The 10884-nt window shown below is 53.0% G+C and overlaps 1 protein-coding gene across 1 annotated transcript; it reads left to right on the top strand.

Annotated features, from left to right (window-relative positions):
- The first annotated feature begins 2121 nt into the window (after positions 1–2121).
- On the top strand, positions 2122–3135 carry LOC102451857 (olfactory receptor 10A4-like). The gene has a single exon (XM_006112319.2). The coding sequence runs from the start codon at positions 2122–2124 to the stop codon at positions 3133–3135; it is 1014 nt and encodes a 337-aa protein (XP_006112381.2).
- Positions 3136–10884: the final 7749 nt, after the last annotated feature.

Here is a 10884-nt window from a genome sequence, read left to right on the forward strand (position 1 = left end):
AGAACCAAATTTGGAAATACTGTGCTATTTCAAGAAATCACTTAGCAAGAATTACTGGGATGCAGAAATAGCACACCCGTTATTTTGAAAAATATTTCAAAATAATGGGCAGCTTGTTAAGATGCTGGGTAACTATTTCAGGATACCTCCAGTGTCCCGAGATATCCGTGCAATGTAGATGTATCCCTAGAGACATCAGTTCCTATTTCTGGATATGCTCACTCAAAAAGTCCTTCTATCATTCCCGTTTCCTGCTTTGTAGCTTACTGTTATTTGATGTGCTGCATTGAGTCCCATGCTGAAGATGTCAAGGTTATGACTCCGTTCCTGTTGACAACTAACCCTGATGTAAAATATCAGAAGTTTCTTGTCAACAGCTTAATCCTGCAGTAAAACATCAGTGGAAAATGTCTCTTCTTCTTTGCAAAAAGGCTTTGCAGGACGATCACAAGACAAACACTGGCCACTGGTGTAAATCAGCTCTTTTTTACACCCACAGGGTTATCAAGATTTATACCAGCTAAGAAACTGGCCCTAGGTCTCCTTTTATATATTTATAGAAACTAGAGCCATGAAGCAGGCAAGATTCAAATCGTTCTCTAATATTTAGGGAAGAATAATATTTTATAACTAATGGGCGAGGCCCATGGTTGACCGGGCAAAGTCATTTTGCGTAGATTACACTGACAGAAAGTTCAAGATATTAAATCTACGTCATTGGATTTTTTATTAAGGTGCTTGCAAAAGGAAGTAAAAAACATCAAACATGACTCATTGTATCGGATAATTATCATCCATCGTACATTTGAATCAGAAACTCGTAAAGCTTCCGTTGCTCTTTTCATAACTAATTTGAATTATTTTGTGATTGGTAACAGTAAAAATGTTCTTTGCGCTAAAAGGACAGTTGAATCAGCGACTCGATTTTTATTTTGTTAGCAAATATTTGTTAGGAACTCTAATCATAATAGTCATGACATTTTTCCAATGAAAAAAATAATTATTTAAATCTTTCACCCAGCACGTTCTGGTGTAAAAAGTAGTATTCAGGTAATATCAGTGGCAGGGCTGTTTATGCCTAATTTGGTACCTGTAAGTAATCGGGAAGCAGGACTTTATTTTGCACAAAGAAATCCACAAACGATGAAAGTCTCCAAAATGTATAATAGATACACAAAAGGCCAAAAATCTCCCATCGGTCGTCGTGCGTCTCATTCTTCAAAGGGCTTCAGACTTACTGGGCTCAGCAGCATCAGGTCACTGTAGCCCTCATTTACTTGAGCTGTAACAACAGTGGGAACACTGAGATGTATAGAGTTCTCCTTGGGATGAAGATATGAGGGAGATGAGAAGTTGCCCTCCTTTGAGAAATTGTATCTGGTGAATGTGGAACATTCTCCATAGATAGGAAGGAAGGAAGGAAGTAAGGAAGGAGGGAGGGAGGGAGGGATGGAGGGAGGAAGGAAGGAAGGAAGCAAGGAAGGAAGGAAGGAAGCAAGGAAGCAAGCAAGCAAGCAAGCAAGCTGGAAACACCTCTATTGCTGGGATAAAGTGAGGTAGTTCCTTCAGGTCTGGTCCACACAACATAAGAAGGTCAAAGTAAGATACGCAACTCCAGCTCCATAAATTACGAAGCTGAAGTTGACGTATCTTAAATCCCCATCCACACAGCCAGAGGTCAATGGGAACAAATACTCTTGTCGGCTTCCCTTACTCCTTACGAGGAGCAGGAGGTGCCGTTTGAGTTCGATCTATACTACCTGCTAAATCAACTCCCAGAAAACCGACTGCTGCAGTGTCGATCTCCCGTGTATTGTAGAGGTGCCCTTGGAATTAATTTATGAGATTCCCCAACTGCTGAAAGTCAGCTATAGTTCCACCGGGGTCCAAGTGGCCATAGCTGCAGCTGATCTCCTTGGCATCGCTTGATTGCCTACAAAATGGCTACACTAGTTCATGTGTGATGATGACTGGGCCTAGTTCCTTATTCATTGTAGAGTGTTTGAGTCAGAAGCATTGCAGCACACTGGAGACCAGTGTGAATTGTTTGATTCACACCCATGTGTTTGGTATTCCGCAGATTCAGCTCCATCTTCCCTTTCAATTTTAATCCCCATGCAGATGGCCTACTCTAAGAACGGCCCTGGCGAGAACCAGACCATCTCCGGCGTGTTAATCTTGGTGGGATTCTCGTACCTTGGCAAGCTGCAAATCCTTCTATTTCTGCTGCTTCTGGTCATCTACCTAGCCACCCTATTCGGGAACCTGCTCGTTATCCTTCTGATAAAGCTGACCCCTTCTCTCCACACCCCCATGTATTTCCTCCTGGTCAACCTGTCCTTCCTGGAAATCTGCTTCACTACAAGCATGGTCCCTCAGCTGCTGGTTCACCTCCTGGTAGAGGAAAAGACCATCTCTCTCACAGGCTGCGCAGCCCAGATGTACGTCATCACCATTATGGGTCTCACCGAATGCTGCCTCCTCGCAGCGATGGCCTACGACCGCTACGTGGCCATCTGCCACCCCTTGCACTACACGACCATCATGAGTGGCCAGGTGTGTGCCCAGCTCGTGGGGGCTTCATGGCTCATTGGGATCTCAGTGGAAGTAGCTCAGACTACGTGGATCTTCAGCCTGCCCTTCTGCGGATCCCACCGCATCCACCACTTCTTCTGTGACATCCCACCGGTGGTGAATATGGCCTGCACCGACACATCCAAAAATGAGATCATGGTCTTCACTGTGTCAGTTGTCTTCATCATGAGCCCTTTTCTGTTGATAATCCTGTCCTACATCTGCATTATCTACAACATCCTCAAGCTACCATCAGTGGAGGGGAGGCGTAAAGCCTTCTCCACCTGCTCCTCCCACCTCATGGTGGTGATGTTGTTCTATGGAACGGCCCTGATCACCTACATGAGGCCCAAGTCTAGCTCCAGCCCAGAGACTGATCAAATGATTTCCCTCTTGAACACCATTGTGGCACCCATGTTGAACCCCATCATATACACGCTGAGGAACAAAGAGGTGAAGGGAGCCCTGAGAAAAGCAGTAGAGAAAAGCATCTTTGCTTCTAGAAACCAAAGAACAGAAAATAGAGGTAATCAAAGTGGGGGGGATAAGGAAAAGTCATAAATATTTTTCTCAATTTTCATCTTTTTAAACTGACTTTTTGGGATTTGGAAAGCTTTGATTCATTGTCAACACCTGAGGGAAATGGGAAGAGAAATGTTTGTGTCTAGAAAAAATACATCTAAATGTGCATGAAAATATGAGAGAAACTTTTGAGCGGATTTAAACCTCATTAAAATATCAAATGAGGCTATTTCCCGATTTTATAGCTTCAAAATGTAAAGTGTGAAAGCAAGATAGATTGATAGATAGATAGATTATGTAAATATATGAATGTGACATTTACACATTTAATAAGTAATAAATATAGAAACTATGTATACATAATAAATATAGAAACGATATAAATATAGGAATATGATACCTTTACTAAAATGTTCACCTTGCTTTGTGCCAAGTTAACCTGATGTTTCCTGAGCCAGAGAAGCGCTATACATATTTTATATTACAGCTGTAAAATAAATATCTGTGTTCAAAATTCTTGGGATTACCGCTGGGTCTGTCAATGTAGAACAATATTTCACCAAACGCCTATATACATGGTCCATATTTGTAGAACTACATGATTATATACATTTGTATACAGGAGGCCCCCTGGTTTACGACAGCCTGATTTACGACCACCCCGCACTTACGACCTTTTCCATAAGTGCGGAAGGGGCCGAAATCCACCGACTTACATCATCGGCCCCGCATTTATGAGGGCACATAATGTCTGTCATAAATGCAGGCTCGAGTTACGATGCCCCCGACTTGCGACGCTATCCCAATAACCGATTGTGTTGCACGTTGGGGGCAGCCTGTATTCCTATTATGAGAAACACTCCTGTTTGCATGTCTGCCTATGTCATTGCCTGCATATAATGAATACCAAATTTCAATCTTCTACCGGAGCCTTTTCATGACTAAAAGCCTTCGCTCCCTATAAACCCTTCCGGTGCAAATAGCTGAAAAGTTCTGATCTGCACTAGTGGGCACTTGGTGTCGGTTTTTGCTATTCTTCTTTGCTCTCATTTGCTGGCATGTTGAGCAGCAAGATAAGTAACGTGTCCTGCTGGCAGGTGCGAGAGGAGAAAAAGTGCACTGATCAAGAAAAGCAAAAGAACCCAGCACCCCACAATGATGTATCTGAGTCACTAAGAATTGCTCGAAGCAATCCGACCCAGAACCTGGAATCCAGCCGGAAAACCGTGGGTACTAGGTCAGTGGTGGGCAAGCTGAGGCCTGTTGGGGTTTACGGTGGCCCATAAGACAATTTATTGACTGTTGCCCATGCACAGGGTTTCCAGATCCCGCTGGTTTTCGTCTGCGTCGTTTTTTCCGTAGCGGTATCGCCAAAGCAATTCCCACATAAAGGAAAGGCCCGTGATGTGAGGGGCAAGCAGATTGCACTCAACATTGATGGGGAGAGCTGTGTGCTCCCTCTGCATCCAATCACAACGCTGCAACCGTTCCGCCGATGCCCCCCACACATTCTATCTATGCCAGCATATGGCATTAGGTTGTGAACAGTTGTGCATGCGCAATGTGCAGGCTAGATGAAATGCACATAAGAACATAGAACGGTCATATTGGGTCAGCCCAAAGGTCCATCTAGCCTAGTATCCTGTCTGCAGACAGTGGCCAATACCAGATGCCCCATAGGGAGTGAACAGAACAAGGAAGCCCCACGTGATCCCTCCCTGTCATCCATCTCCAGATAAACAGAGGCTGGAGATACCAATCCTACCCAGCCTGGTTAATATCCATTATTGGACCTAACCTCCATGAATCTGTCCATGAACCTAATCTTCACAACATCCTCTGGCAAGGAGTTCCACAAGTTGACTGTGTGCTGCATGAAGAAAAACTTCCTGTTCTTTGTTTTAAACCTGCTGCCTATTGGGTGGCCGCAAGTTCTTGTGTTATGGGAACATGTATATAACTTTTCCTTACTCACTTTTTCCACGTCTGTTGTGATTTTATAGACCTCTATCAACATCCCCCTTTAGTCTCCTCTCTTCTAAGATGAAAAGTGCAAGTCTTTTTAATCTCTCTTCATCTGGGACCATTCCACACCTCTAATCATTTTTGTTGCCCTTTTCTGAACCTTTTCCAATGTCATGGAGAACGTGTCAGATAAAGACCAGAGGGCGGTGGCGGGTGAATGAAGCACCAGACATGGGGTATATGGGGTAGTGACAGATGGCAAAACAAGGAGCAATGGTCTCAAGTTGTGGTGGGAGAGGTCCAGGTTGGATAATAGGAAAAACTATTTCACTAGGAGGGTGGTGAAGCACTGGAATGGGTTACCTAGGGAAGTAGTGGAGTCTCCATCCCTAGAGGTGTTTAAGTCTCGGCTTGACAAAGCCCTGGCCGGGTTGATTTAGTTGGAACTGGTCCTGCCTAGAGCAGGGGGCTGGACTTGATGACCTTCTGAGGTCTCTTCCAGCTCTATGGTTCTATGATTCTATGATTCTATGAATACAGCTCAAAAGTGGTCCAAAGTTGCAGTAAAGATGGAACAAAAATGGAGGAACAAGTCTGCCAGACCAGTCCAGGAGATCTGGGGAGGTGACGCCCATCAGGAAGGAAGGAAGGACGGATTTGTGACTGGGTTGTGATAAGTTGGCTCCATTGACCTATTCTGTCTCTTGTGAGGCGGAAAATGATGTCCAGACGCCCAAGCGACACTAATTCTCCATGGGTATGTCTACACTACAAAGTTAGTTCGAACTAACTTTCATAGGCTACACTAGCGCTCCGTTAGTTCGAATTTAATTCGAACTAACGGAGCGCTTAGTTCAAACTAGGAAATCCTCATTCCACGAGGATTAAGCCTAGTTCGAACTTGCTAGTTCGAATTAAGGGCTGTGTAGACCCTTAATTCGAACTAGTGGGAGGCTAGCCCTCCCCAGCTTACCCTGGTGGCCACTCTGGCCAACACCAGGGAAACTTGTCTGCCCCCCTCCCGGCCCCGGAGCCCTTAAAGGGCCACGGGCTGGCTACACAGTTTGTGCCAGTTGCAAGGCTGCCAGCACCCGTGCCAGCAGACCCTGCACCTGACACCCATGAGCCAGCCACCCGAGGACACCCAGCCCTCCCCCTCTTCCCGGGACCAGCCTAGCGGCTCCCAGGACCCTGCCCGGGGGCGCAAGAGGTGGGCGCCCGCGTGGTCTAGTGCGGAGATCGTGGACCTCATCCAGGTTTGGGGGGAAGCCTCCAATGTCCACGATCTCCGCACTAGCCACAGGAACGCAGCAGTCTATGGCCTCATGGCTGCCAGCCTGGCCGCCAGGGGCCACCAGCGCAGCCGGGAGCAGGTGCGCTGGAAAATAAAGGACCTGCAGCAGTCCTACTCCCGGGCCTGCCTGCCAGGGGCTGACCTGGAGGCATGCCCCCAGTTTTTGGCTCTGGACCGCCTCCTGGGGGCTCATGCCGTCCCTGCCCCCCGAGACGCGATAGACCCCGGGGCAGAGGGACTGCTCCAGGAGACGGAGGAGGAGGAGGAGGAGGAGGAGGAGGGCTCCGAGAGCCAGGAGCCTGCCGGCAGCCTGCCCAGGACCCGGGACCCCCGAGGCACCCCACAGAGCCACTCGCCTGTGTCGTCCAAGGCCGGGGAGGCGTCCACCTGTGAGTACCATCATGCTCCCCTTATGTGTACGGGGGGTCTGGGGCAAGAGGGAGCCCTGGGACCGTGCGCCTGGGCCTTGCCCACCACGGAGCAGCAGCTGGGAATCCTGCAGGGGCCCTGGCCTTGCAGAGGGGAGCTGGGTTTCACACACCTGGGCCCCTGGGGTAATTGACCGCTGGTCTTGTTTCACCACAGCCGCAGCACCTGGGCCTGCAGGGCGCACCACCCCGCCTGCAGCAGCTGCCCATGCCCGGGCAAGCAGGAGAGCCAGGAACCAGGAGGACTACCAGAGGCGGCACCTCCGGTTCCTGGAGCAACAGCTCCGTCTCCAGGACCACTGGGTCCAGGAGGACCTGAGGCTGCACCGGAGGAGCTTGGAGGCCCTGGAGGAGCAGGGCCGTGCCCTGCGAGGCCACCTCCAGAGCCTGCTCAACCGCTTCCCAATTCCTCCTACTCCCCCTGCTCCCCCTCCTGCTCCCCCTGCTCCCCCTCCTGCTACCGCTCCTGCTTCCTCCACACCCCCCGTCCCTCCTGCCCCCCCTCCACAACCATTCCCCACCAACGCCCCCGGACCCGCAGCGTTGCGAGACAAGAGAGGCAGCCGGACTCCCACCCCTGAGCTTTCCTTTCCCTTCCTCCCTTCCCTCCACTTCCAGCTCCCTCGTCCCAGGTTTCCCCCTCCCCTCTCCCACCCTCCTTCCTCCCTCCCCCCACCCCAGTTATGATAAATAAAAAGACGTTTTTGTTTGAAAAACAGGTGTCTTTATTTGACAGTAGGTAGGGAGGGGAAAGGGGAAGGGGGGTAGGGTGGAAGAAGGCCCCAGTGGGGCATGCAGGGAGAGGTCAGTCCTCCTCCTCCACCAGGAAGCTCTCCCGCAGGGCTTCCCAGATCCGGACGGCCCCCCGCTGGGCTTCCCGGACAGCGGCGGTGCGGGGCTGACCATAGTGGCCAGCCATGTGGTCAGCCTCAGCCATCCAGGCTGGCAGGAAAGCCTCCCCCTTCCGCTCACACAAATTGTGGAGCACACAACATGCTGCCACCATGGGAGGGATGTTGTGCTCGGCCAGGTCCAGACGGGTGAGGAGGCATCGAAAGCGGGCTCTCAGTCGCCCGAAGGCCCCCTCCACCACGATGCGGGCCCTGGTCAGCCTGGCATTGAAGGCCTGGTGGGAGGGACTGAGGTGCCCCGTGTAGGGCTTCATCAGCCACGGCTGCAGTGGGTAGGCGGCATCCCCCACCAGGCACACGGGCATGTCCACGTCCCCGACCCTGATGTGGCGGTCGGGGAAGAAGGTCCCGTCCTGCAGCCGCTGGCACACGGAGGAGTTGCGGTACACCCGTGCGTCGTGTGCTTTGCCGGACCAGCCCACATTAATGTCCATGAACTGGCCCCGGTGGTCATACATGGCCTGCAGGAGGATGGAGAAGTACCCCTTGCGGTTCACGTAACGGGACGCCTGGTGTTCCGGGGCACGGATGGGGATGTGCGTCCCGTCGATGGCCCCCCCGCAGTTGGGGAAGCCGAGGGCGCTGAATCTCCAGATGAGGGCGTCCAGGTCGGCGAGGCGGACCACCCTGCGGAGCAGCACCCGGTTGATGGCCTTGACCACCTGCGGAGAGACACAGCACAGCGCCACTCAGTGGGGCGCCCGGGTGGCTGGGAGCATGCGTGCCCTGGCAGTGCCCCGCGCCCCACTCCCGGAAGCAACCCCACCGGCGGCGTGTAGTATGGCCGGGACAGACCGACCCCTCCGGTGCGGGGCGCTTTCGCCTCCTCCCGCCCCCCCCTTTGTCCCTGGGGCGGCCCGTCCCCTCCTCGCAGCCCCCCTCCCCCCCGGCTCGGTGGCCGACGAGCGCCGTACCTGCATGAGCACTGCTCCGACGGTGGATCTCCCCACGCCGAACTGGTTCCCGAAGGATCGGTAGCTGTCCAGCGTGGAGAGCTTCCAGAGGGCGATGGCCACCCGCTGCTGGAGGGGGGTGGCGGGCCGCATGTGAGTGTCCCTTCTTTGCAGGGCAGGGGCGAGCCACTCGCAGAGCTCCAGGAAGGTGTCCCTCCTCATCCTGAAGTTCTGGGTCCACTGTCGGTCGTCCCAGCGCTCCAGGACGATGTGGTCCCACCAGTCGCTGCTGGTGTCCAGACGCCAGATGCGGCGGGGCACGCCGGTGCCGGGGCGCCGCCGCGGCTTCTCCACAGCCCCCAGGGCAGCCAGGCGGAGAGGCAGGGGGCTGACGTGCACCAGGTGGTGCCAGGCAGCCTCGAGCCATTGCTGGCAGGCTTGCAGCAGCAAGTCCAGAAAGTGCACCAGAAGGTGCAGGGCGAGCCGTGGCTCCATGTTTCCACCTGCGGCGGCCCCCCCGAAGGGAAGCACCGACACAGACGGGCACAGAGACCGACGCTTTGCTGTCCCTCGGCGAGGTTGGCAAGCAAGCAGGAAAAGCTGAGAACCGGCTGTCCGGGGGGGGGGTCCCTTTAAGCTCGAGCCTCAGATAGCCTCAGACAGCAGCCACACAACGCAACTACTGACCTGATGCCCTGCCAGAACCGATACATGCGCCCCTGCGTCCAATCAGTGTGGACGCGCTCGTTCGAATTAGCAAAACGCTAATTTGAACTAGTTTTTAGTTCTAGATGCGTTAGTTTGAATTAGCTTAGTTCGAATTAACTAATTCGAACTAAGTTAGTTCGAATTAGTGCTGTAGTGTAGACGTACCCCCTCACATTGTATTACCAAAAAAAAAAGACAAAGCAGGTGATGCCTAGAAGGGCCGGACGCGGGACTCAGTGTCAGACTCGCACCCTCCTGGAAACAAAGTCTCCCTCAGTCTCTGCTCCCGGCATTAATTTAGGACAACGGCGAGCCTCCTCGGACACTTGCAGCAACACGCCTGGGCGTGGCAGCCATCCTGTACATAGTAGGCCGGCCTAGACCCCCCGGGATACCCATCTGGTGTCGCACAGTGGAGCGGGCGTGTGTTTTCCCCCAGAGTCAGACATGGGGGCGAAGAGAGATTTTTAGCGCCCCCTCCAACTTTTGACTCTCATGCGTACAGAGGAGTTTGCCACCTCTTGGCAGAGGCAATGCCCAGCTGCTTAGGAGGTCGGCAGATTAATTAACCCCAAAGAATTGGTTACCTCAGCTGTGTCTCTCTTGGTTACCGCCAATGCGTAATGTGTTGGCTGGGGACTGTGCCCTGTGAGTGGGGCCAAGGCAGGAGGCAGAGCTGGGCCTGGCTTGGCCCTTGCTCATTTCCCACCCCACACAGCTCACCCTGAGCTTGGATTGCAAAGGGGCTGAGGGCTCAGGGGTTCCAGGAGAGATGCAGGTCTCAGGGGTTGCTGGGAGTCAGACCAAAGATTCGGTCGATGGCCGGGGAAGAAGGACACAAACGATTCCCCTGCGGGGGCAGAACTGGCCCTTCCTGGCCTACGGCAGAGACATTTCCTGTAGAGCAACAAGGGTGACACAACCGGCTTCCCGCCGTCACCAACAGCGTCTCCCTGCCGAGCTGGGGCTGGCGTGGGTGTCCCTGAAAATCAGCAGACGGTCCCTGCGCTGCGTCTGAGGCTGTTTGGCACCTCGAGACCCCCCACACCTTGAGGGTCTGACACCCCAGGGAGCTTGTCCTGACTGGTCCTGCTGCAAATTGACAGGAGCCAAAAGGACCCGCCCCCTGACGGCTCTGAAGCCTCCAGGAGGGAACTGGATCCTAGGGCAGTGGGGTCTGGGAGTGAGGTGTCCTGGGGTCTGTGCCCAGCCCTGGCAGGGCAGTGGGGTGTAATGGTTAGAGCAGGTGGGGCTGGGAGTCAGAGCGCCTGCATTTTCATTGTGGCTCTGAGACAAGAGTGGGTCCCGGAGTGTGAGCCTCAGGGACCTGCAGCCATGAGCCCTGGGGGTGTCCCTACCCCGGCCCCTGACTCTGTGTGTTGTGTGGCCTGGGACTGACCATCGCTCCTGCCAGAGAAACACGAAACACAATGTACAAGAGATTAGAAAGTTTTTAAATCTAGAAACACACACGGGGACGATGTTGCCACTGGCCTGGGGATGGGGATTGGCTGCAGTTCCAGGCAGCGCTGCTCTGCCCCCGGGGAACAGAGCGAGACTTTTGCACCAGGGACTCGGTCCCAGAGGCC

Source organism: Pelodiscus sinensis, chromosome 30 (genome assembly GCF_049634645.1).
Source record: "Pelodiscus sinensis isolate JC-2024 chromosome 30, ASM4963464v1, whole genome shotgun sequence".
NCBI lineage: Eukaryota > Metazoa > Chordata > Testudines > Trionychidae > Pelodiscus > Pelodiscus sinensis.